Source organism: Gymnoscopelus microlampas (assembly GCF_963454915.1).
Source record: "Gymnoscopelus microlampas genome assembly, chromosome: 8".
NCBI lineage: Eukaryota > Metazoa > Chordata > Actinopteri > Myctophiformes > Myctophidae > Gymnoscopelus > Gymnoscopelus microlampas.
Genome location: NC_139945.1, coordinates 31,779,992 through 31,807,258, shown reverse-complemented (window position 1 = coordinate 31,807,258; position 27,267 = coordinate 31,779,992). Strand labels below are relative to the sequence as shown.

Genomic DNA, 27,267 nt, shown 5'->3' with positions numbered 1-27,267 from the left:
TGATCCATGACTGTAACCGGAGTTTTCATGTACCGCAGGGTAAGACTGCAGTAGCAGTTAATAAATAGACAAACAAATGATGAATGAATATACTTTAACGTGCAGAATCCGAAACAGGCAGCGCTGTGATTCTGAATTTTGTTACGATTACGGTGATTAGTAGCCTTGACACCACCTGGGCGAGTGAGTCGTGTAACTTTCCTGACGTTAAGCTGTGTATGTGTTCAACAACACCGCCATGCTGCCTTGCTTGCAGTTTAAGTGCAGATTTCAGCTTCCTGCCTCCCAACGGATTTTGGTACGTGGTTCATAGTCCCCATTGCGTTATCGTGGTATTCCTATTCTTGCTATTTTGTTGCAAATGATTGTGTGTGTGCGGGCGAAGCAACATTGACAGCTATGGCAGGTGACAAAAGCTTGCCAGACCTATGCCAGGCTAACAACGATTTCTAAGCTGGCATTGGACAATCGCTTTTGGGGTGGGGTTTAGCGAAGGGTCCATTGTAGTCGTATAAACACTCGACAAACCGGATGCACGACGGTGGATTCGAACGCACAACCTCTGTGGTGGTGGGCAGGTACTTTACCACTGCGCCACTTGAGCGCCTCGACTATATTTTAAAATCTGACAACCAGTCAGCCCAGTTAAGGACAGGTATGGCTCTCTGCTTATAGGCAATGACAAACCATACCCCACTGCCACAGTAATTTTAAGATATTCATGTATTTACTGCCAAATGCAAAGTGTGTCTTAAGCAGTTCAAAGTGTTGTGCATCTGCCTCAATGTCCCATTGAGTGGGGTACATAACCTTTCATTTCAAAATGCAGTCTTTGCTCAGATATTTTCAGTCACATGTCAAGCATCAAAATTATTTTTGACAACTAAAAATAGTAACAGGAGTAAAGCTATCTGTTATTGTGGTAATAGTGGTAAAAGTAACCATTTAGAATATTTATAGTGCACATATTTTGTAAAAAAATAGTTTCTCTACGTTTTCAAAGTCATAAAGTGACTTTGAGTACTTGGAAAAGCGCTATAAATCTGAGATGTTATTATTCTGAGAGGTGTTACGAGCTGTCCAGCTCAGCTCGCACAACTATCACAGAGCCCTGCCGTTGCTGCGTCTGACTGTGATGGCGACAGCGAGCTGTATGAGCGAGTATTCGATGCTGCTGTCTGAAAACTGCCCTAAGCATGACACGACCAATGAGAGTTAGCGATTTAGTTGTTGTTAAGATACGGTGTATGGCACATAGTGTCTATACCCCATAGCTTGTAGATCTCTCGTACATGATTGGCGTAGCCTGCGTTGCCAGGTCTGCCTTTTGTATAAGCGATTTTGGGCTTATTTGGGCGCGCTTTTGGGCTCGTTTGCATAGACCACGGCATCACTTGTTTGTTGCCCGTTTCACGGATGTGGCAACGTCAAAGAAGGTGCTGACTTTTTGTCGCAGATGATGATGATTGGCTGTTAAAACGGACCATCCGGAAGTAAATTGCGAGCTGAATAGTATTGGGTCATAATGCGTTTGATATTAATTGTACATCGTGCAAGTACAGTAACAGTATGGGAAGCAGCTGATGTTACGGGCAGAATATTGAGGATTTTTTGTGGAAAGTGTGGAGTTAGTTGGGCCATGTGTCTGCTTGGAGACCCTCCACATACACTCGTGTACACTCCATGAGTGTGCTTGTCAATTAATGTGGCAAGATGAACATTATATTGTATTGAGACAATGGCTATGATTGAACAGATAAACATTATATTGTATTAAGTCCATTCACAAGGACATAATGCTGTAGTACAGGCCATTTGTAGTCAACAAATGAATCCCCACGGTTACATAACAATCTATGAATGGGGAATTATGACCAAGATTTTCACAGACCAACTGTCAACCGACTTCACTTTTAAAAGTGAAAGTGTGAAGGAGAAAATGTTGTTATATATTGCAGGCATTGTTGAATAATGTGAAATGCTGGTTGTGTCTACTTTATTCCTGGCTGGACACAAAAGTTCAGATATACTTATTTCAGAATCTGCTTTTAGTTTTGTCCAATTTAAAGATTTATAAAACATTACATATTTACAGTAGGGTGTGGAAATACATGGCCTCTTATTGGCTGGATCTATCTGTTAATTGTCTTATTTCTGCTAGAATGTGCACATGTAGACAAACGATTTTCATTACTTTTTCTATTTCTTTTTGTGCCAAGGAAAGCTTATCAAATCCTTCAACAATCCCTACTCTGCTTATTCTGATCTTGCATTTGTAAGTCGCTCTGGATAAGAGTGTCTGCTTAATGCCTGTAAATGCATTATATAATACAAAATTGCCTCTGTCAATTTGAACAAATGTGAAACTCAATTTGAACTAGATCCATTAATATTCCTTATCCTTGTTAATATTTCATAAGACAAAAGTTTATGGTTGCTGGTTGTCGGTCTTCATTACTTATTGATCCTAATTGAGTAATAAACCTTGAGCAGACACTCGAAAAATAATGAAGTCCTATCAGTGAATTGCCTAAAGTGTTAAAGTAGATGCATATATCTCTTTTAGCAGGTTTCTCAGACAGACGACAGTAACAATCACTATCACGTACTGTAAGCATCCTTCTATCAGCTCACACTTAAGCCATATCTTATCTAGAGCTGGAAAATCAGCACAACTAAAGCTACGCTGTATGCCGAACTGTCACCACCAGCGACTTGCTACTTAAGGAACTTGCCATGTCAAACATGGACGAAACAGCTGCCAAACATGGTGGATGCAGATGTTTTGAATTCACAGAAGACAAGACATTGTCTGTGTCCAAAGGAACTAAAACAGTAGAAAACAGTGACCTCCACACACTGTGTTTTACCATTTTGTTTGCCTGAAGAGTTCCTCGTTGACAGTAATGTAAATTATTAACTTAAAGTGTTGATCAAATGCTATTTTCTCATCTTAAGGCTATTACCAGGCAGTTGTCATTGCCCTTGTATTATCCAACCTCGGACAGGCACATCAAGCCCTTGGATAAGTTTGGGCATTATAAATGCCCAAACCATGTTGGTACTGGGGATGGGAATATAAAAGCACACAGAAAATTACATTACATTACATTACAGTCATTTAGCAGACGCTTTTATCCAAAGCGACTTACATTAAGTGCATTCAACATAGGTAGGGAACGAAACTACTAATCACCAGAAGTCTTAAATGCATTCTCTTCTAAAACAAGCAACTAAGAGTATACCTAGCACTAAGGTAAAAGTGCAATATATCAGCTACCTACTTTCTTAAACAGATGAGACAAATAGGAAAATCAAATGAGCAATGAGCTAAAACCATAAGTGTATCAAATAAACAAGATCCAATAATACAATAAAACAAGAGCTTGTACAACTAGTTAACAACAAGTAGGCAAGGTGAAGAGGAAGGGTAGTGTAATGAATGAGTGTAATGAAAATGTAATGAATAAACTGATTACATGTCATGACTCATAACAAGGAAATGGTGGCTTACATGATTTTTCAGACTACGTCCAGTCAGTGCAGTTTGCACAGTGAAGTTGTTGATTTTCTGTCGCTGTCCTAAATTTAAATTTGTATTCATAATTATAATTATAGATTCACTAAAGAATAATGAATGAAATCCATAATTGCAAACGTGTTACTGTATGTGTCAAGAAGATGCTTGCACACGTATTTGTACACATTCTTGACTCTTGCTTCTGTAGACATGCTACAGAATGTGAATGTACCAGCTCAGATGTAACTGAGAGTCTACTACAGGATATCTCAAGTCTTGGCCCTTAGGTCGCTATAGAATCATGCAAAAATGCTGTTCACGTGAATGACTTACTGTTTTCTCATTTACAAGTACAGTACGTGTAATGATGACCCTCACTACCGCCGATTTTAGACGACATACTGCCGCCGTACCCAAAGGCCGATTTTAGACGACATACCGCACCGTACCCGAAGGCGCCTGATTAGATTATGTCCATCAGATATAGCTGGATGAGCATTGCCAAAACATTGTCCCACTGCCTTTTCCTCCCCCTTAGTTGGACTGTACATGCAGACATAAAAGGCTTCTGGGGTGTTTGGTGTCATGTTTTTTGATTGGCGTTGTCTTGTAGAACATTCTCTATAAAATAAAATAGCTATTAATTTCAGCACTCTCTCTGTATTTACACATTGGTTAATAGTTGTTGATTGATAGTTGTTTTGACAGTTTTCTTTTAATGACTTTTTCTCTTTATCTGTGCAGGCTACAAACTAATTGGAAGTCACTCAGGAGTGAAACTTTGCCGCTGGACCAAGGTAGTGTATCAAACGCTTTGCAGCATACTGTTTTACATACAACATACTTTTGTTACAAATGAAATCCACAAATCCAACAAAGTGTGTTGTTTCTTCATGTTAGTCTATGCTACGAGGCAGAGGAGGCTGTTACAAGCACACTTTCTATGGCATCGAGTCTCACCGCTGCATGGAGACAACTCCCAGCCTGGCCTGCGCTAACAAGTGTGTCTTCTGCTGGAGGTAGGTGGCTGTCGAATGGACAAGAGATTGACTTTTGTGCCTCAGCACTTGACTGGACGCATCAGCTCACAATTACGTTATTGGCCAACACTGATGGCTGATTGATTCATCTGCACAACCCAGATCCAGACCCCAAAAATTGTCCTCCTCACATAGTTTAATAAACCAGGATGTAGTGTATTGTTCCCTTTCCGTACTTACTGTACCTGCAGTATATAAATCCCTAACCGAACCCCTTTATTTCATGTTTGCTAATTAAAATCAATCACTGTCATTGAGTAATGCTTTCTCTCTCAACCATGTTGGTGATTAAGGGATGGAACGCTAATACCGTGCATAATGGGGAGGCAGAAAAGGTGGAGGCCTAATTCATTATGACATAGGCGAGACAGGGCGAAAGAACATGCCACCCGCCCTCAAATTCCCTTTCAAATATTAACTGTGCAGAACATTGTGAAATGATGCGGACAGTGTATGCTGCCGCTAAGGATATGCCATTCTCTCTTGGGTGATCCATCTGGGATGACATGGAAAAGTGGTATTGTCACCCATGTCCCGTGGGCCTTTAGCCCTAAGTGTGGCACTACATTGGATTGGATTGGCAATGGCAGTTTGTGTGTCTGTGTATGTGATAAACTGAGTAAACTAGTTTATGGCAAGTCAATCAGACACAAAAGGCATTACTGTAGCTGAAATGGCGTTGGCCATCACTGGCTGATTTTAGATGAATTTTTATACAGTATTGTGTCTTTTTTTTGGCTTGTCTGGCTTGTTCATTATAAAAGCATTCACAGTCAGGCTTGTGTCAGACCACAGAATGCATGAACCTGCCTTTAGGACAGTGAGGGGTTTTATGTGGCTGCCACACCCTGCTTTAACTCACCTATTCAGTATGAAGTTGATGGGAATATCTGAGTAGAGGAAGAAATGTGTAGTTAAACTGTTGGGGTGAGCTCCAAATGGCTTTCATGGTTCATTTTCAGCTTTGGATTTCACTTCATAACATAACTCAATTTGATATTAACACTTAAGTTATCTTGTTCTTTTCACATATAAGTAATTACAAACTAACTGTAACTAATTGACTTTAAGTAGCAACACATACTGAGCACTGCTCTGACTCATTGCTTTAATGGATATAGACAATGTTCCCTCTAATTTTTCATCGGTCTGAGCAAACACTCAAACCCCCTGAGCGGTACTTCAGCAACTACTGAGCAACATCTGACGTGTACATTGGGTACACTATGGCCACCTTGACACCACCAGTCGAACCCTTAGATTATGACAAGTATTATTATTATCCAGTATTATATGTGAACACGTATAGAGGAATACATGTTTGCTGTGTGTTCACACACACATTTTAAATTGTTTATGCCTTACATAAAGAGCAAAAGTGATAAATCCTGAGACTCCATTATAACAATGCATTGACATGCTGACATTGACATTGGCAATATGTCTAAAGAAGGTTAGCACTGGCTGAGAAGTGACAGGCATTATGATGAATAAAAGACAGGCAGCCCAACAGAATATGTATATATAGAAGTATATTGTGTACTGTACAGTGCCAACGTACACATATACATACATAATAGTCCTGCAATGTCCCGCAATGGGAGAATCGTCTCCCTCCCCATGCAGTCCACCTCTAATGTTAAAGTTAAAAGTTCACATTTTGATGTTATACAATATATTATCACATTATCGCAAGTATATTCTAAACAAAGCCATATTTGCACAGTTAATGTTTAGTTTTTTTTTAATGTTAATGAACTATATTCTACAGTTTAACAAAGTGATTCTCACCGTTTTTAAATTTCAAGGACCCCAATTTGATATCAATTTGGCCAATGACCTGCATTTAATAAGATTTTTATCTCTGGGACCCCAATATAAATCCTCAGTGTTAATTTAACTCTTATGGGTCTGTAACACTGAGAGTGTACAAATGGAACCAAATGGACCCTTATGGGTCTGTACTTCTGTGAGTGTATGGAACTAAATGGACCCTTATGGGCCTGTAAATCTGAGAGTGTACACATCGAACCAAATGGACCCTTATGGGTCTGTAACTCTGAGAGTGTACACATCGAACCAAATGGACCTGTGAGGGTCCATTTCGTTTAATGTGTCCATTCTCAGACTGAGGATTTTACATGGGGTCCCAGAAATAATAATCGTATCAAATGGATGATATGTGGCCTAATGTATATCAAACTGGGGGTCCTTGAAATTAAAAAAGAATCACTGATTTAAACTATAGAATATTTATTGATATAAAAATACAATATCAATGTAAATGTAACTGTGCAAACGGGCCGGGCTTGGTTTACAATATATTTTGTGATAAAATAATATATATTTGATTATAACATCTAAAGGTAAATATTTTCATACTCTCAGACCTCGGGTCAATGGGGAACTTTTAAGCCAGTAATTATAGAAAACAGTTGTTGTGTTTCTCAACTCAAGTCTTGTTACAAAGACCAAAGTCACTTTTGAGAAATCCAAACAAACCACTTCAATATGATGGACGTTGTGTAACATTTTGTTAACAATCTCCTCACATTTGGAGGATAATATGAGTTCACTTTGACACTTGTTTCATGTCCATGGATCTGATCAACTGATCTCCTCCCCTCTCCCCACTGCTGGTTCGATATAAACACTGCTGCGTCTTCCATCTCATGCCTGATTTATGACTAGTCGTATAACTGTCGCGCGCAGAACACAGTAGATCTCAAAGACTACAACGTGTTGCATCTGCGCCACGTTGCAGGCTTGTAGATCAAGCTTCAGTAAGAGATGGGCGTGTTCTGTACTTTGACATGCAAGTCAAAAACAGTCTGTGACTGGTAGCGTTTATTTCTGCTGTTTCTGTTTGATATAAATACTGGTCTGTTGTCCTGATTCCCGCTCTCGTCCGCTCCCGTTGACTTTTTATTCCAAATCACGGGATTAATAAAAAAATCCACCGTTAATTTAAACAGATGACAACTACAACACAAATTTGTTCTGTGCGGCACATTCCGGGCACGTGCACGGCCACGCACACGCGCATGTTACAGGGAACGTTGGATATAGACCAACACTGAAGAGTCACTATTGAGCAGTGAAACAACAGGCGGTGTCAGTGTATCCCTAATCTCTCAAGACAGAGTTTCAATTTGCAATGAAAAAAAATCTGTCAGAACGATAGTTTAATTCTAGAGCTCCTAAGGGGCAGGCCCTTGAGGATGAAGCAGTTTGAAATTAGCATAAAGGGACATGGCCAACTCTGATTTCCTGCCACCAGACACCACACTAACCCAGTGGGCACGGAGTGGCGCTGGAAGATGGACCCTGCTGAGACCATCCTGCAGGAGGCCATGGAGAAACACCAGAACATGATCCACCAGTTCAGAGGTCGGTGTTACTACAGCTAATGGATCTCACTCTCTCTCTTTTTATGTCTCTATACCTGTCACATCTCATTTCTAATGAAGGTAAGAGAAAACGTACAATGCGGCTGATGTTTTGGCTTTGTCGGCTCATCACACTCTTCTCACATTGTGTCATGAATGATTTAGTCTGACACACACACGCGCACACACACACACACACACACACACACACACACACACACACACACACACACACACACACACACACACACACACACACACACACACACACACACACACACACACACACACACACACACACACACACACACAGTGAGTGTAATGAGTTTATTAGGTCCCCATTAGTTGATGCATAACAACAGCTAATCTTCCACACATAAAATTAATGACATGACATTAAACAAGATATTACAAAACATTGACACATCGTTATCATATGCTACTGATCCCCAGAACCCCAGTTCCCAGGAAAGAATAAAATGAAACAAAATAAAAATATCTACCTTCAATTCCTTTCCTTTCTTTGCAAAATAAATGAAAATAAAATAATAATAATAATAACTAATAATAACTATAAATGTGCATGTGAGCGCGTGTGCCTGCACGCGCATGTGTACCTGTGCCTGCGTATGTATGTATACATGCATGTGCCTGGCTACGTGCGTGTACTCATGTGTGCACTTGCACGCCTACACGTGCACATACTGTATACACGTACCAGTGTTATTGACAACGTGTCAACACTGGCTACCTATCTACAACGTGTGCCTTACAACCTTTGGGATGCTTGATGTGTCTTCAATTGTCTTTTGAAGCTTGATTTTGTTGGATATTAGACCATTGTTACAGTCTGTTTAAGGATGGATACAAGGCTTCTTGTCTCCATTTGGAAAGTGAGATCATGCCATCATCCTAATACAGAATACAAACAAAAATGAAACGTGAAGTGGTAACAACGTAAGAGAATATGAATATAGGCACTGGAGCACGGAGACAGAACTTTCTCTGCAGGATGCTTTGGGTTAGATAGATTGGACTATGTTTCAACAGAGCTCTGGAAATGATGTCAATGGGTCTGAAAGTGTGCACTGCTGCCTATAACGCAGGACTGGTTTCTGGAGATATGGGGTGGCGTGCAAAAAGCCGGTAATAGATGACACAACGCAGCGTTATAAGGACAGGACAAAGTGGAATCTCAATTCCAACAGAGGGGCTCACGATGAGTGTGGCAGGGATTAAGAGAAATCACAGACTAGCGACAAGCACCCGTCGATCAGAGTGCTAATGCTGCACTGGTGAACAATCTGAACCTCTCTAGTCTGCCTGCCTTGAACAACTACTGCGTCTACCCGGTAGCGCTGACCTGAGTGGTCATGAAGTGCTTTGAAGGACTAGTGAAAGATGCTCCTCTCTCCCCGGCACCTTGGACTAATTGGACTGCAGTTTCCCTACAAAAAAAACTGCAATTTTATATTGCTTCCGTCTTCCCGTAGATAGATGGTGTGGTAACAATCTTGTTATAATATTGTACGTAATTATTATTGTTAGCACAGGTTGTGGAGCATGCCACACCAACATTTCGCTGCTTGTAACTGTAGAGTGTGACAATTAAACCCTCTTGAATCTGAATATACTGGAGTGTCGATAAGATCAACTATACTGTAGTGACTATTTCAAACAAACATTTAACCCTCGGCTGGGCACAGGGAAACCGTGTTTTGACACGTTCAATAATGGAATGTCCAATCCAAAAGTTGCTGTTGGTTTGCACATTATAAATTGTGTGTCGTAAAACATGGAGAATGTTTTTTGTTTGTTGTTGTATATGTTGACTCCCTAGTATCCCTATTCTGGCCATTCTGTGAAAATCTATAAGCTCAGGGCGGGACCAAGTATACTATACACTCCTGTGAGACCCCGGTCACACACTGTATATAAGGTTTAAATGTTTAAAAGCCAGTGTCTTTGTGCAGGTGAGATCCAGAGGACATTTGGTAAGGCCTGACATCAGTCTCCATCCCACATGTTCACATTGCTACAGGACACTAGTGTTAATAGTGTTCCATGACCTTGCTGTATAGACTTGAGTTTTATATCAGCTACTGTATCTACTTTGGAGAAGGAAAGAGGGCCTCTGGAGGACCGCTAGCTCGTAGCTACACAGTAAAATCCTCAGTGTCAAATGAACTCTAACCAGATGGGCACATAAGGATCCATTTGGTTACATTTTGAGTTATAAACGGATACATTATCACTGATGATTTCACTGTGTAGCAATTCAAGTGGGAGTGCTACATTTCACATACTGTAGGTAATATCAATACGCGATATACTGTACCTTTTTAATGAGGTTTCTGACACTGCGTATTGTAGATACGGTATTGTAGACTGCTGGAAGTGGCTGGTTCTTATGAACAAATAATGAAGTGGGATTTCTCCAGGAGATGAGTTGAAGGAGCCAGAGCAATGTACAATGTCGTTTTATGTGCGGTTTAATTTGCCTTTGAACCACAACCTAGTGTGAGGTGCTAGTCACAATTCTGTCTTTAAAGAGACATTGCTCTGAATTGTTATTTATGAATCTAACCATGTTTAACTATTTGACAATGGTAAGAAGGACATGAAATTTTACTGGAAAAAAAATCTATATTGAGTGCATGTACAGTACTTGAAATAGGAATTCAATTCTCATTAAATTCTCATGATTGTCCATTAATTTTTATGCCGTAGGCTTTTGGGCTTTACAAATGTGTTTATTCTCTGGCTATTCCAATGTCCTTCCTATTTAAACATACAACTCTCAAAGAGCTTTATTTATTCATCACCAGGCAGGACGCTTGTATTGGTTAACCTTGGTTTAGGCACTACCCTAATTTCTTTTATAAAAAAAACTGACCAATAAGAGCCCTCTGCAACCTTACAGGGTTTTGGTGACTCAAACTTATCAGTTAACAATTTATTTTTGGGCTTTTTATGCCTTTTATTGATAGTGAAGTGTAGTTAGTTGTGAACGGGGAGAGAGGAGTGGCACGCAGCAAAGGCTGTCGGGATCAGGACTCGAACCCACGACACGCTGCCTGTCTCTCATGCTTACATTGTGGTCCGGGCCAGATTAATGATAATAACCACCACTTACAAAAATGTAGAGACAAACATCAGCATCATCTCTGAATATGTTAAATTATCTTTCCTTTTCAGTTTGGTTCATTAAATGAATGACTTCATTCAAACCAGCAGTACAGTGGTCTCAGTGCAATTTATAGCTTGACTTCTGTATTTTTGGATTCCATTCTCTGTTTTTGTAATAGACATCTTTCGCCCACGCCTCCTGGAGCAGGCTGAAGGCTGCGGAATGTGTGATGGTGGGATGTGTGTTGATAAGCACATTTTAACCACAGCCAGCAGGCCCTGCCAGTAGATCCACTGTAATCAGTGCAGTGGGTGCTAGAGAGAGACCTAGACCACCCACTGGAAAAGCAGAGCGAGATGCAGGGAAAGAGAGAGGGACTGGTATGTGGGCCAGCCTCCCAAAACAAAGAAGTTTTGTTTTAGGAGTTAAGGAAGTGTTTTCTCTTTATCCCCTCTTCTCTTCTCTTCTTCCCTCTGTTCTCCCATTCTGCACACGTTTTTCTTTTTTCTCACTCGTATTTGTTAGCAAACTTTCATTTCACTCAGTTTTTTTTGTTGGCCGTTCTGTTCTTTCTCATGAGGTAACCACGCTGGGCAAGACCTGGGATGTTGGTTGTCTAGGAAGTTGACAACCGGAAATGGTTGAATTTGGCGGAAGTACCGCCCAAGGAAATGACGTCGATGCTTTACAAATCTGTTAACATTCTCAGTGAATGAAACAAGTGTTGTGATTGGCCAAAAAATATTGTTTCCGGGGGAAACTGAAATCCTGTCCACTCAGGACTTCCTAGACACTCGCTGCTTTAGGTCTCTTTTAGGCTCTTCTCTTCGCAGATGAGTGAGGCTGGGACCGAGGCTATGAGGTAACAGACTAATTGAAACCTTGCCGATGCCTGTTGAGAACGATGCCCGTAGGGACTGCCTTCTCATTCAAACCCGTTGTACCTGTTGCACCCATTGTCGGAATACACGTTGTACCCGTTGTCAGTACTTGGAGTACTGTGACATCAAATTGATGTAATCGGGGATCTCTAATAATTATGGGCATAACGAACAAACACAAACAACATACACAAGGGGAACAGAAAGACATACAAAGAGAGATCATATGCTGTACGTACAGTATGCCCATATTTGGGCATATTGGTCAAGTTTTCACTTCTTGGCATTGTTGGCAACTGCCCATCCGGCCGACTTCACAATGGGCACCGCACTCCCTCGGGTCCTTCATACACCGCGTTTGAAGTCGATTGATTTGTCGGTCCTCAAGATACGCGAAGGACAGATATGCACGCATACACACACACGCATGCAATAAATTGCGTAATGTATTGTCAGAGCACCCCATGTACCCGACTGTCTGTCTGTGATCTCACAGACTTCACACTGGCACCACATTCCCTCGGTTCCTCTGCGACATGCACGCTGAGTTTGAGGTTGATTGGTCGGCCAGTTCTCAAGATACGCAAAGGACACTTACACTCATTGACTGACTGACTGACTGACTGCTGACTGTGAGGTTCAATTCATAAAGGTCTCACAGGCAATTTTATTACCTGTGTAGGCCCTATAAAGAGAAGAATGCATTCGCCATCTGTTTTGAATAAGGGGTGTCATGTTTTGCAATTAATTAAGTTTACCTAGACTAAAGGTAAAACCATTTCTTAATTCCATTTAAGGATGTGTTTTCACTATAATTTATAATTATAAGTTATAGGCCATGACGGAGGCGCGCCGACTCAGCAGACCTTGAGGCTGAGGAGACGCGCCCGAGCGCCTCCAGGCGCGAGTGCCCGCGTCGACCAGCCGATGGGCTGCTAGTCGACTCAGCGCCGTCCGAGTTATGTACCGATAGGGACAGAATCGTAAATATTATTGGTGCGGACTGCGTTTGCTCCACTGACTGCGTTTGTCCCAACTACCACTCCAAGTGTCTCCTGGCCAACTGCCTGGATGAGGCAGACTTATTTTTTAAAAAGCTTTGTGCTTTTTAATAGACTGTGCAGGGGCACAGTCTCATTCTGACTCATTCACTCACTCACATGCACGCGTGCACACACATACAGATTTGTGTGACTTCTAGAAGGACGGAGTGGCTAACATTCATGCAACTGCACACAATACTACAAGTGTCATATTGTCAATTTGTAGAATCTGCGTCAAATTGAACTTCATTTGACATTTCTGTCTCCAGGTGTTCCTGGAGTGATCCCAGAACGCTATGAGGAAGGCATGGCTGTCAAACACTGTGCCCTGTCCCTTGTGGGTGAGCCAATCATGTATCCTGAAATCAATGCCTTCCTCCGCCTCCTTCATACCCATCGCATCTCCAGCTTCCTCGTCACCAATGCACAGTTCCCCCAGGAAATCAGGTAGGGTCACAACATGCAGTTAAATGCTGTGTATTTGTATATCAGGTTTTTTTTGCCAATTTTCTTTTGCATTTTAGCATTATTTATGTTTACGTGAGGGTGGAGGAGTGGGATAATTCAAAATCCAGTAACAGTGTGGCTTCATGTAGCCAGTCTATAACGCTGGTCTAGCTGTAGAATACAGCTAGACCAGCCGATTCTGTCGGAAGTTCCCAATGGGCGGTAGTGACACGCCCATCTGGTGAAACCCGGAATTACACTCAATGTAAACAGGAAGTAAACGAGGGTGAAAAAATGGCGTTCGGCCACAGACGGCATTAAAACACTTCTTTATTGAAAGATATGGATTATTACATTAAACTGCTACCCCGTAGCGAGAGTTAACATTTGGGGCGTGGGGGTAAGCACCTTTATTTTCAATTTGTACATTGGATATGTTATCCAATTAATTCTTGTTTAACATAATTTAGTCCAGCGGACTACACGCAGGGGTGAAAACATGCCTTGCCTGCCTTCAGTTATTTGAGATATTAAAATAGATAATAGTGCAGGAACATTTTTTTTCAAAGGACTTTAGTTACTGTGGCATACACGGTGGAGCTTTAGTTGTCATTGCTTAATTTGAATTGCTGACTATTGTGATTTTCATTGCACTCTCAATCTTCAAAGCCAGGTCTGAGCTGTACAGAGCCTTACAATCTCACGAATAACATTGCAAATTGTCACACGGCCGTGTGGCTGACTGCCTGTCACCAATTCTCCTTCTGCCTTGCTGTGTCTGACTGCTATTCAGAACAGGCATAGGTCCTTGAAGTAGATCCTATTTTGCACCTAACGCATACTGTATGAAAAATGCATAAAAGCCTTTATAACCTTGTATGCCAGGGCTTTGTGTACACTAGGGATGTTAACAATTAATCTATAATCGATTAATTGCTGTTAAGAATGTAATCGATTAACTTTATCGATTTACAATTAATTGAAAATGTTTTTTTGGAGGGCTAGCTACTAACAAACAAAATATTTGATTGACCATGAATGTTCATGCACACATTCGTGTCGCCCAGTTCACTTATTCACAATGCCTTTGCATTGACTTTATGTATGTAATTTTGGAGCGATCACCGGTTGAAAATGTCTGGTTTTCACAAAAAAAAAGAAAGAATCCGAGCTAGAAGTGTTTTTCTACAAATCCTAATATAGGAGTGGACGGAAAGGATGTTTTTTGGGATGACGTCACATCCGTCCATTCCTTCAAACAGCGTCGAGGGATCATTCCTAAGTTGTGTTAGAGCGCCCTCTTGTGGAAAAAAAAGAAAAAGATAAAAACGCATATGTTCTTGGGAGGCAAGTGATGGATTTGAAAGAACGCATATGCGTTCTTGGCAGGCAATGTGTTAAGAGGTCTCCCCAGGCCCATGCTGTTGCTGGATGGCATATTATATGGGACAGGAGGACACAATTCTTCATTTTATTATTCTAAGATCTTCTGAGAAGTGTCTAATGCAGTTAAACCAATATGGCAGAGAGATCTGAACCTGATTTTCAGCATGGGCGTGATCAGAATTAGGCTCATCCAATAACACAAATACAAGCGCTTCTGTGATTAGCCATGTACCACTGGTGGTGAATGGACGCGTTACAATGTGTTATTTGAAGTGTAGCCCTTTTGATTAGTCCTTTGTAGCTTGCTTCTTCTTTCTTGTTGTAGATTGCAGAATGTTTCCTTGGCAGTGTTGGTATGTGTGCAATATTTATTATACTCTTAATATTTTGTGTTATTGTTAGTTTATGTTTGCGTTCATGGAGGGCTTCCCTTCAAACTTCCCTTCAATTGAAAGGTTCTGGAAACAAGTCCAGTAGTTCACAAATGTATTTTAGACTTGACAGGTAGTTTCTCTTTTGTCCAAGGCTTTACTTACTGAGAGACCCTATGCAAATTTTATCCTGACAGCTGTCATGGTTGGAAGGCAGGTTCTGATGAGGGTATGGAAGACTCTGTTATTTTGGGGATTGGTTGTTTTGCTTCTTTTGTTCTTGAAGTTATCTTTGTGCTTTTATTGTTTGTGTTTTTTGTGTGTGTTTTTATATACTGTATATACTACGTATATATTCATATACACTCTGCAACGCAACAAAAATACACACTCTCATGAAGAGAGTCACTGAGTACCGGTGCACCTACAACTGGCTGTAGCAGATAGACAGCAGCTCCTCACTGCCGAGAGCCGAATGGCCCAGTGGCCCTGTGTGCTCTTCCCAATCTCCAGGTTTTTAACAGTCAAGCCGTGATGAGTTGATTGAGCCTGGTCTGCTCAATCACTCACTCCCTGTAGCTCAGCGAGGGGAGAGGGGGAAGGGCAGTACCTGGGGAGAGAAGGAGAGGATAGACAAGAAAACACACACCACTACAGCCGTGAAAGTGAAATCGAACGTTCTCAGATTAATCACATTAAAAGAAGCACCTAATGTATAATTACACAATAAAATTCTCAGTGTTCATTTATCCATTTGTAACTGTGAGTGTGTACAAATTTAACCAAAATGGACACATTATGAGTCATTCCAGGCTAAGTTCCTACTTGGGTGTAGTAGTTGGGTTGCATGTATGCTATTCCCAAGGAAATGTTCTTGGCGAGCGCATGTTTTGCATACAGTATGTGCAATCTTTCCCAACGAATGTATGACTTTTTTAATCACTTGAGAGCAAGGCAGGCGGGCCAACAGCAAGGCTTTTTGAGGCTTGTGAGTCATGAGGTGTGCCAAAGCGAGTGAGCCACTTGGCGAGTGAGTGCCCACGGCGAGCAGCTGATTTACAAAAACATTAACATTAACCAAAACAAGTGCCCTCTCCGCACGTCTCAATCAATAACAGCGATTCCGGGTGTGGGGATTTTCCTTGGAAATGTCACGAATGCAGTTGGGTTGAGGTAAATCATGCTAGAATAGTCATATAATATGATTATTCCTAGCATGATAATCAACCATGCACAGTTGAAGACTACACTTTTGTTTATGCAACTTTCAAGAATTGGGGACAGTATATTGCCACATTATTGTGTAACAGACAGAGCCAAAAACAGCCATAATACTGCATGCAACTAGTAATTTGTTACTCTCAGTTTTGGAATGATCATCTTGTTGGTAAATACATTCTCATTTCATCATTGTCAAGCTCCTTTAACATAATGCTGAACTCATCAAGACAAGGCAGGTTTATTGTAAAGCACTTTACATGAGGAATATTGAAGGCCTGGGCCGCAGCGTGGCGGTCCAGGCACCCTAGGCTGCGATGCAAACCTGACAGCGTGTCGCAGGTTCGAATCCCGTTCCCGACGACCTTTGCTCCCCATCTCTCTCCCTATTTCCTATCAGTCTACTGTCCTCTCTATTACGGCATAAAAGCCCACAAAAGAAAAAAAAAAAGGAATATTGAAAAGGCTTCTAGTCACACCCTGAGGAAGAACCCCATTGGTCGAAACCGGTCGACGTCCTTAGAATGACTTTTTGGAATGGTTTAATTTTGCTACATTATGCTCTAAAAGACATTAAAGACTTATCCTACTCGTCTGAAGTGTGCTTGGATTTAGCCTAAGGGATTCCTCCTCATCTAGGCATAAAAGGCATTTAAAAAGAAAAATAGAAGAAATAAAATGGAAAAACTAAAAGAGGCATTGGAAAATTCTTAGTCAATTCGCAATTACTGTATGTTTTTACTTATGTTAGACTTAATATCTTTTTTAACCCTTCCTCCATCCTGAATTAAATCTTCCTGTAATTTATAATTATTTTCATTATTAAATATCTGTATAAATGTGACTATTTTGTATACAAATGAAAGGCCAAGGAGTCACTATGTACTCTGATATCCACCTGGCGTTCAGATTCATCATGCTGTGTTGCTTAATTTATACTTGCTCACCGAAAATAGCCAATCTACTGTACAAGCGCACAATGTGTCACGAAGCAGGCTTTTGACCTATAATCTGACCATATGCTTCGCACCTCATGGTGGGTCATGTCTGCCTGCTGTGTCACAATATCTTTGGCTGCCTCAGCAGTCATATGCTGACTGTCCCTGGGCCATCAGAACAGGCAAAGGCAAGGACAGCAGCCATCCATCATCTTGGTACTGTCTGCCATCCAGTCAGAGACGAGCTGTCTGAATTTATTGAGTCTGACACCCGAGACATTACTTTGATTGGAAACTCTCAAGTCTTCACGTGTGTGTGTGTGTGTGTGTGTGCGTGTGCGTGTGCGTGCGCGCACAGACACACACAAACACACCAAGGGCGATTCACCAGATATACAGAAATCCCAAATTCTCACCGGTTTTCAGTCGGGTTGTAAAAAGTACCCTTTATTGCCACTTTCTCACTGCACATATTGATGAGACTGAAAAGTTATTGCTTGTATCCTTTTAGTCTCTCCTGAATCTTTTATATGCATCCTAACAATATACCCCAAACACTGAGCACAGATCTCCTGCAGTTGCTTTTAAAACAAACTTGTAAATAGCTGTGTGTGCTTACTTGATTCAGTGATTTCTTGTTGGAATGGGCAGTATCTATTAGCAGGGCATTCTCTTTTTGTTGTAGCTGGCATATACTGTACAGCTTTAGTTCACTTTTCAGATACAGTATGTGTTGCTTTTTTTAAATTATTACTTTAGATCTCTCTCTCTCTCTATTTTCTAAAGGCATGTCTATTCTGTGCGTTGCTGCAGTCTCTCTGTGTCTCTGACTATTTTTGTTGAGGATCATTTGATACTCATCCACAACATGTATAGTTAACCACACTCGCTAGGTGTCTTTGTGCACTGTAAAACCTCTTGAGTAGGGTCAACATTTGGTTCTGAGAACTATATCTGAAACCAAGTCGCATATGAAAAAAAAAAGAGTCCAGAACCTGTGAAATATGCTACAGGGTATCACTTAGGTTGACGTGTCATTCTTGCTGAGACATTAAACCAAAGTCTTTATTTCTTTAGGACTTTGGTGCCAGTCACCCAGCTGTACGTGAGTGTGGATGCCAGCACCAAGGACAGCCTGAAGAAGATTGACCGGCCACTTTTCCGGGACTTCTGGCCACGCTTCCTGGGCAGCCTGAAGGCTCTGGGGGAGAAGGTTAGTCCTCCTCACATTCACTCCTGTTGGAAAACTGGAGACAGATCACACTGTCCAAGTCCAGTGTGATCTGATCCTCTTGAGTTGTGTGCGCTAATTACTCATTAAGATTGTTAGTTGGAATCAGGCACAGGTTAAAATATTGTTTATTTGGAGTTATTATAATTATCAAATGCTGTACTATTATCAAGAATATGTCACTGGATAATGAGTGCTTTTTGGTTGTGTTTGGGTTTTGTGATCCTTGGATTAGGTTATGCTTTGGATATGTATTGCGTCTTCCAGTTAAACTGTATTTAATAGTTCTTTCATGGACCATATTCACACAGTGACCATTTTGTCTGAGGTCATACACCACCGTATTGGGGTGACATTTACAAAAAAGACTAGAACTGAGAAAGTAAATGATACTGTATGTTCGGATGTTTTGGAAACATCGTTCCCGAGGATGTCCCTTATAGGGACTTGTCCCTTATAGGCTTAGATTACCTACAGTAAATTTGTTGATTTAATTAGTTTATTTTATTGTATCATTGTGGTTTCTATGTTTAGTCCATGTTTTATTCTTATCACAGGTATTTTGTCTATGGACGAGCCTTATAGCATTCTGGGATAATTCCTTTCCAAACAAACAGAGTGCAGGGTGAAGACATATCCCTATCCTCCTGTCAGATGTGTCATTCACTTAACATGATGCCTGGGGATGTGAGGAATACCCCTTGGTGCAATTTCTGTCACATAAATTGGTCATACTCTTACTGGCACGTTGTTTATCTTGCTCCTTCACCTGGAGAAAATCTGGTGTGTAAAATGTTTTGTGTAACTTAATACTGCACAGTTATTGTCTCCGCCAGGCCGAAGGCACTATGTTTTGCCCCCTGTCCACCTGTGTGTGTGTGTGTGTGTGTGTGTGTGTGTGTGTGTGTGTGTGTGTGTGTGTGTGTGTGTGTGTGTGTGTGTGTGTGTGTGTGTGTGTGTGTGTGTGTGTGTGTGTGTGTGTGTGTGTGTGTGTGTGTGTGTGTGTGTGTGTGTGTGTGTGTGTGTCTGTCCGTCTGTGAACAGCTAATCTCCGGCACCGTTGGCCCAATCGATGTGAAACTGTATGAAACTTTGCACACACACCCTAGAGGCCAAGGAAAAACCTCTGCCCTGCATTTTTCACATCAGCCTTTTATAGCGCCACCAGGAAACACCCATGTTTTAATATTACTCCTACAGATTTTGTCCAAACATCACACAAATCAGTACACATGACCCCTATTACTATTTTTTTTCAAAAACACGTGAAACACGTGATTGGCACGTTGCACCATAGCGGTAAAACACGTGAATGGCACTCAATGAGTTAACAACTAACGCAGTTGTCATTTTCATGCCCAGCGCCCATGTTTTGTTAGGACCAAATGTACCTGCGCCCAATCTGTGCGCTCTTGGGTGTGTTTGTCTTATCAGGGCATTGGTGGCGCATTGCACCGAGCCATATACAACACTAACATATTAAACATACATATGTCCGTTCGTTAGTGTCTGTAGGACACAAACGTTATTATAAAAATGTCTGTCCGTCACACAAGCTGAAATCGTGGTAAAGCATATTATCAGATTGCGTTGCTGATGGTGTGCATCATAAATTTACCCCCTCGCTTATTCCTTATTAATACCTCACTTTAACAACAATTGTCTTCCACTGGATATTCCAGGTGGATAGATGACCTGGCTGTTTTATTTCAAACATTAAATATTTTGACATTTTCCTTCAGTCCAAGTAATCTATTCGGTTAGTGGATCTAATTCTGTGACCTGTGTCCTCAATTCATCCTACTTTTTTTTTGCAGCCATTTACCTCTAAGGTATTATATATCCCATTTATTGGCAGAAGGAATGAGCATTAACACTGCCTGCTTCTGCCCAACGGGCAGCGTGTGTAAATCGATTCTATACGTTATCCTATTTCCTCGAAAGCTAAGCCAAAGGCAGCGGAAACGGCAATCAGGCGCATCGGGCTTAACAACCTTGAAAAAGTCGCGGGTTCAAGTCCCGATCCCTACGACCTTTGCTGCATGTCTCTCCCCATCTCTCTCTTCCTCTTTCCTGTCAGTCTCCACTTGAACTATCAATAAAGGCAGAAAAAGCCAAACAAATAATTCTTAAAAAAAAAAAAAACATTACTGTTGCTAATGAGTTAGATCTGTAAAATTACCCCAGTTAAAGTCATTGGAGAATAGGAAAAACAGTTAGTAGTGAGGACTTATAGTTATAAAATAATGTTTGTCATTAAAAATAGAACTTGCTGAACGTGAAGCCTTGCAGGACCGTATTTTTAGTTCAATGTTTGTGGATAAAAGACCTGAACCTGCTTGGTTTTGTGCTCATTACCAGATGCTTTGATTACAGTGTTATAGTATTTCCCATCCTTTGTACGGCTTAACAATTGTATGTATACAGTATCGTTGTGTGCAGGTTCCCAAAAAGAAACATTTTACAGTGAATTGAGCCATATCTCTTTCATTCTCTCCCTGTATATCCATGTATTTTCGGATTCTCTTACTTTCTCTCTACCACCCACCTGCCACACTTCCGTCACCCCTTATTCCTCTGCTGGTGGGCTCCACCTCCATATTGACAGATCGACTTATAACTCTCTGCTCCCCTTTGGACCACATTCTCCTTGTCTCTGTGTCTCTCCTCTACGTGGCCTCCATGCCAGCATGCTGGGGGATTGATGGTTGATGCATCGTCGAATTTGAAGTAGAGGCAGCTTGATACACCTCACCTCCCTGCCTCCACCGTTCAATTATCCCCCTCTCAACACGGCTAAATGCACCAAAATCCACATACATGCATCTAAATATATATAATTTGTATAGAAGTGTGAGATGAATCAACTAGAAAGGGTTGTTCCATGAAGCACATATCTCCGCCAGGCTACGTTGCCTACCCAGGGCTGCCAACCGTCAGGACCCAAGGAAGCTGCGAGGGGGAATTAAAAATGCAATTTCCATGATATTTATGCAGGGCTCGAAAATATACTTTTATTCTTGGAAGCCCTGGTGCTCCAAACCAAAAAAAAGTTAAGAGCGCCACCAAACATTTTGGAGCACTCAAGAAAATATAAAGTGCACTGACCCCAATAGACCCCTTTTCTGTTGGTAAACATTAGGACATTTTTCAGTGGGCACGGTAGGTGTAAGTGGAAGAAAAACATTAGCTGAACACCATAAGACAATCTGTACATCCATGCCAACACGGCTTATCACTTTACAGTAGTTTGCTTGTTTTTACCATGCTGCATGCAATCCATAAGAAAACCAGGGACAAAGTCTTCTTGAAAATACACCTGACACACATCATGTACTATTAGGCTGAGTTATGAGAGAAATCATCATTATATCATATCATTTTCTTCCTACAGTAGCTCCCCAATCTATTTCTGATGAATTGGCATGACAATCATTTTGACACATACCCATACAACAGATTATCTAACCTTTCATTAGTGCTATTTTGCTTATTATTAATATTATTATTATTTTTTTGAATGGCAACGGTATCTTTTATGTGATTAGACTGGGATCAATTTGCTTTGCAGATTGCTGATCCGGTCTGGGTCTGAGCGGATACGCGAACGGTGTGCAAATTACCGGAGGTTGTAGGCGGGTTCTAGACTGGATCAAACTGGTTTGTTTGGAACAGAAATCATGCTTTCCACAGGTACAGTGGAAAGCCTGATGTGAGATTATATGCAATAATCTTTCAAGTTGGAGCCATTTACTCCTTTGATTTTGAAACCCAGCAACACAGCTAGATGACCTGTTCAGTAGTGTGTAGTTAACCTACCATCAAAGAACTTTGCTACTATTTTGAGGTGATTCAATGTAATCATGTAGGCACAAGAGGGGCCTATACAGTTGTAGGCTATATGTCATTTGTGTATGTATGTGATTTTGATTAAAACAAAACAATATACAGTAACACTAAGATTTACAAGTAACAACACAAGTAACAACACAAATCTCAGTCTTGTGCCGAAGGACGATGAGCCTCTGAGGGGCCGATGAGGGGCGGCCATAGCTGAATGGTTAGTGAGCCCGCCAAGGGAGCCAGAGGCCCTGGTTGCCCCAGGTTCGATTCCAGGCCAGGTCAGCATATGTGTCGATGAAATGAAATGTGTCCCTGAGCAAGACTCTTAACCCCTAATTGCTCACAGGTTCTCATTGGAAACAAGACCGCAAGGACTTTCATGAACGACCTGTTAAAAGGAATTATCCTTATCCTTTCTGGCTGAAGGTGCTCCTCAGCCCCGCTAGCTCATCATAGAGGGGTTCATAAGCAGGGGTGCACATGACTTTTTAGGTCTAGTACTCAGAAGAGCACCTGGAGATGTGACTTGATGCGCATCAAATAAATGGTCCCGTCCCGTTTTGTCAACGGGGCGGGGGGGGGGGTGTTCAGCACGGCGCCCACCGGACAGTTTTGTCAACGGGGGGGGGGGGGGGGGTTCTGCGCTAGAAGAAAAGGACGCTCTGCTTTCAAATTCCGCCGATTTTCGCCGTTCTTTTTCCTCTCACACCGTTAGGAGAAGCCCCCCACGGTTGGTGCCCTGTGCTGCGCTTCTTTTATCCGCCAGATTAAAAGCAGCGAGGCAATGCGAGGCAATGCGAGGCGATGCGAAGCGAGACTCACACAATCACGTGCAGCATGCGTCTCCTCTCCCTGCGCCTAATGGCTGTACATGGGGCCGACGCGTGCTTTAGAGTGATTGTGTGAGTGTGGCTTCAGGAAGTAAATTGCTAGCCTCGATCTCCAGGCTTTTATTTTTTATTTTTGCTAAAAAATAAAAGCTTGGAAATTCCTGTCCCATCTGTTGGTACGCAAAAGCGCCTCGCGTCGTCTGATGTGGTGCACATTATTTATTTCGGGTTATGTGCACCCCTGTTCATAAGGATATCTTCCATCTTCCTCCTCATTGTCCCGTCCGTCACCACCTCCAGATTGTTCAGTTTAAGTCCAACTACAGAGGCAGCCTTCCTTACTAGCTTGTTCAGTAAGTTAATGTCCCTTCTCTCCTTGTGCTGATGTTAACCCCCAGCAGACCACTGCAATTAAGAGGACACTGGCTACTACAGACAAGATTGATTGCACTGCCATATAGAGTTTGCAGTCTGTGTTTGATGTTGTCATATTATTATATGATTGATCATAGTTTATGTCAGACAGTTCTAATGAATAGTTGCTGGTTTAGCAGCTGCTCTCTCTCTCCGTCTCTCTCGCTTACTCTTTTTGTCTTTCCTCTCTCTGCCTCACTTGTGATAGAGAGATGGGAGAGTTGAGGTCATTTGAAACTTAGACAACCTAAAGAAGGACAAACATGACTTTGATAGATTATCCTTGAAGCACAGTCTCAGCACTCAGTGAAGCTTGCCACTGCACTGTTTGAACTGTAAATTACATCCAGACTCATAACCTTTGTCATAGTAATGTTATAGCTATAGTTTTCTACTCAGCCTTTGCCAAAGACTGCAAACAAATTGCACATTAACATATTGCATTACATCAATGTTATTTATTTGTTGGGATGGAATCAAATACTAAGTGTGTTTTAATGACATTAACCCTGGTGTCGCTATTTTGGGCATGTCATCATAGGCACAACACTTTACATTGTGACACATTAACTTGTTTATAATAGGGCTTACGTATGTTCATGTTCATACACAATATTTTAATAAAAACGTTTTTCAAAGACCCCAAATTCTTTGTATCTGGATTCTAACAGGATACAGTATTTGCTGTACAGTAATCTACAACTGATTTCTCTTCTCCGTTTTCCCTTTCTCCACACCTTCCCCACTCCATCGATGCATCCCTCTTACTCACTTTGTTTTCTCATCTGTCCTTGCCTGACTTTTCCCACTTCTGTCTCTGTCCTTTGCCTCCACTTTGCTCCTGCACCTATCCCTCCTTGCAGAGGCAGAGGACCGTGTACAGGCTGACTCTGGTAAAGGCCTGGAACGTGGAAGAGATGCTGTCGTACTCTGAGCTCATCGCCATCGGCCAGCCTGACTTCATAGAAGTCAAGGTAGGTCTGATCAGCATGCACATGCACAGTGTTCATGTAGCTCTGAGAGTTACATGAACACTGAGGATTTTACAGTGTATGGTCTCCTGCAGTCTGTTATGTCATGTGTACTTCCTTTTTAAAATGTAAAGCCTTCAACAATGTACACTGTTTTGGGAGCTTTTTTTTTGCCATAATGGCAATTATGTTCTTTTCACTGCTTATTACTATTTGTTCATTCTCCCCGCTCTCACATATTCTGTCTACTTTCTATTGGTGCTAAGCTGTGATGTCTGTCTAAAGGAAAGAGACTTATTTCCCGAGCACATCTCATTTTCTCCTCGCTGATCTGTTTGCCAAGAGCAAATGAGCCAGGAGAACTGGCACCGATTTTAAGGAATTTAGGACAGCTCACCTCATGAAATCTCCATCCACAGATAAATCATGCACGTATCCTGAACAGTGCTTTACCAAGTAACAGTTATATAATGAGCCTGAATGTAGCTTTAATGGAAATTTAATGGGGAGAAATGGTTTTGAATGGGCTTGACAGCCACAGGGGTAGCTAAATATTTCAATACATCAGTATCAACATCTTCCTGAGCATGTGTTCTTCAAAATCCATCAATTATACATCAAGTGAGCCGGATGTTACACCTGATAATATTTTTCTCTGCCTGGCCAGAAGGCTGGGAAGCAAAGATTATGTTTTCGCCCTTGTTTTTCGGTGTGTCTGTGTCACTGTCTGCACAGCTAAACTGAGCAGACAGTAAAAAAGACCAATCAGCATCAAAGCTTTCATGAACACTGCCAGCAGGCCAAGGCATGGTACCAATAAATTATGATTTGTGAGATAGTTAGAGGTGTTTGTTTTTTAATTTGTGATTTATAAATTAGTAAAGCAACCAAAGAATCCACATATCCAAAATCATCACATTTGGTTTGTTTTGAAGCTTACTGAATTATTTATTGTCTTTGCTCATCCATAGTAATTTTAACAAAGTATGGCTTTGATTGAGCATGCCACTACTGAAGCAGATGTGGACTCACATGGATAAAGAAAAAGTGATCTCATTGATGGACAAGGATACTGTAGCTTCTTAAAGACCTCCAGAGTTACCCTGTGAAATACCAACACTACTGTTAAACTGATAATGTGCTGCTAAATGTATGTGGCCTGTATTGGGCAATTAGAACAGGATAAATCACTTGAATGGTGCAGTAGGTAGGGCTGTAGCAGAGTGGGAAGAAGGGGGTATCATGCACCCCCCTGAAATATACATAATATATAATCAGTGTAGATTGGATCAAATGTGTACAAAATGATGAGCTATGTTAAGAAGTCAATGTCCTATATACCATTTATATGAAAATTTGGGGCGCCACTATAGAAACCAATATTGCACTTAACTGAACAAATAAGGTGACTAGACCGATGTTTTAAGGGTCAAGGATCACAATGAAACTATTCTTAAAGTGATCACATGTACATGTAGCATGCTGGTATGCAAATGAGTATGGTATGCTCTGGCATTACACTCAAGTCAAACGTTTACCAATTATTATTATGCCAACCTTTTTAGCCATCTGCAAAATAATTTCTCACCAATAGCTTTTTTCACCAATGTGTTCATAAAGGTGTCTTCTAACACCTCTCAATTACTTCCAACCGAACTCTGGGAAGCCAATCAAAGTTGAGAATTACTTCCAACCCAACTGTTTCGGTCCGTCTTTCAGCAGTGGGCAAAGGGCTCAACTGGGCGGGCAGCTGCCCACGTTGCCCAGCGCTGACGCTTCTGCTCTGGGAAACTTCGTGGGAGCCAATCAAAGTTGAGAAGACCTGGTGTGGAAAACTGGAAAAAATATAAATTGGCCAATATGAGCTTGTGGGACGTCGAACTAAGGACTTGTGGGGTTGCTGAATCCATTCCAAACCACAATCTATGCAATCATTGGTGTGGGGAACAAGAAACAGATAATCAGTATGCAGTTGGTAAGGGGATGGCTGCACCATGGTAATAGATGAATTTCTATTGTTACTGTTCTGATGTTTATCAAACATGGACATACTGTAGACTCTTAGATCACGTTTCAAAGTTAATGCCAAATTATACCCATTTCCATTTGACTTTCTAGGAAGCTCAACAAGTCATTCTTACTGTCAAGTCATTCTTTCTGTCTGTCTCTTATATGTCATCATGATTTGTGTGCATGGGGATCTCATCTTAAACAAGCTCAGTGCTTAATGAGTCTCCCAGTTTAGTAGACCTTGTATTGTGAATTTGTACTTCCATGTACTGTTTCTCATGTCTTACTAAATAAAGTATATCAATCAATCAATTACTAAAAAACTAATGGTTGGAATGGATTCAGCACCTCCACAAACCCCTAGTTAGACGTCCCACATGCTCATATTGGCCAATTTATTTTCACACCAGGTGTTCTCAACTTTGATTGGCTCCCACAAAGTTTCCCAGAGGAGTTCGGTTGGACGTAATTGAGAAGTGTTAGAAGACACCTTTATGAACACATTGGTGAAGAAAGCTATTATTTTGCAGATGGCTATAAAAGTTGGCATGATAATAATTGGTAAAAATGTGATTACCGGTATATTGTAAAGGCAGCACTCATTT

The 27,267-nt window shown here is 41.3% G+C and overlaps 1 protein-coding gene across 1 annotated transcript in view; it reads left to right on the top strand.

Moving 5' to 3' along the window:
- Nucleotides 1-27,267, top strand: part of tyw1 (tRNA-yW synthesizing protein 1 homolog) — a 75,421-nt gene that overhangs the window by 22,339 nt on the left and 25,815 nt on the right. Inside the window, exons 9-14 of the mRNA XM_084063852.1 lie at nucleotides 4,265-4,317; nucleotides 4,421-4,539; nucleotides 7,841-7,950; nucleotides 13,273-13,450; nucleotides 18,441-18,576; nucleotides 24,545-24,655. Coding sequence (XP_083919978.1) covers nucleotides 4,265-4,317; nucleotides 4,421-4,539; nucleotides 7,841-7,950; nucleotides 13,273-13,450; nucleotides 18,441-18,576; nucleotides 24,545-24,655 — 707 coding nt within the window. The remainder of the gene's footprint in view (nucleotides 1-4,264; nucleotides 4,318-4,420; nucleotides 4,540-7,840; nucleotides 7,951-13,272; nucleotides 13,451-18,440; nucleotides 18,577-24,544; nucleotides 24,656-27,267) is intronic.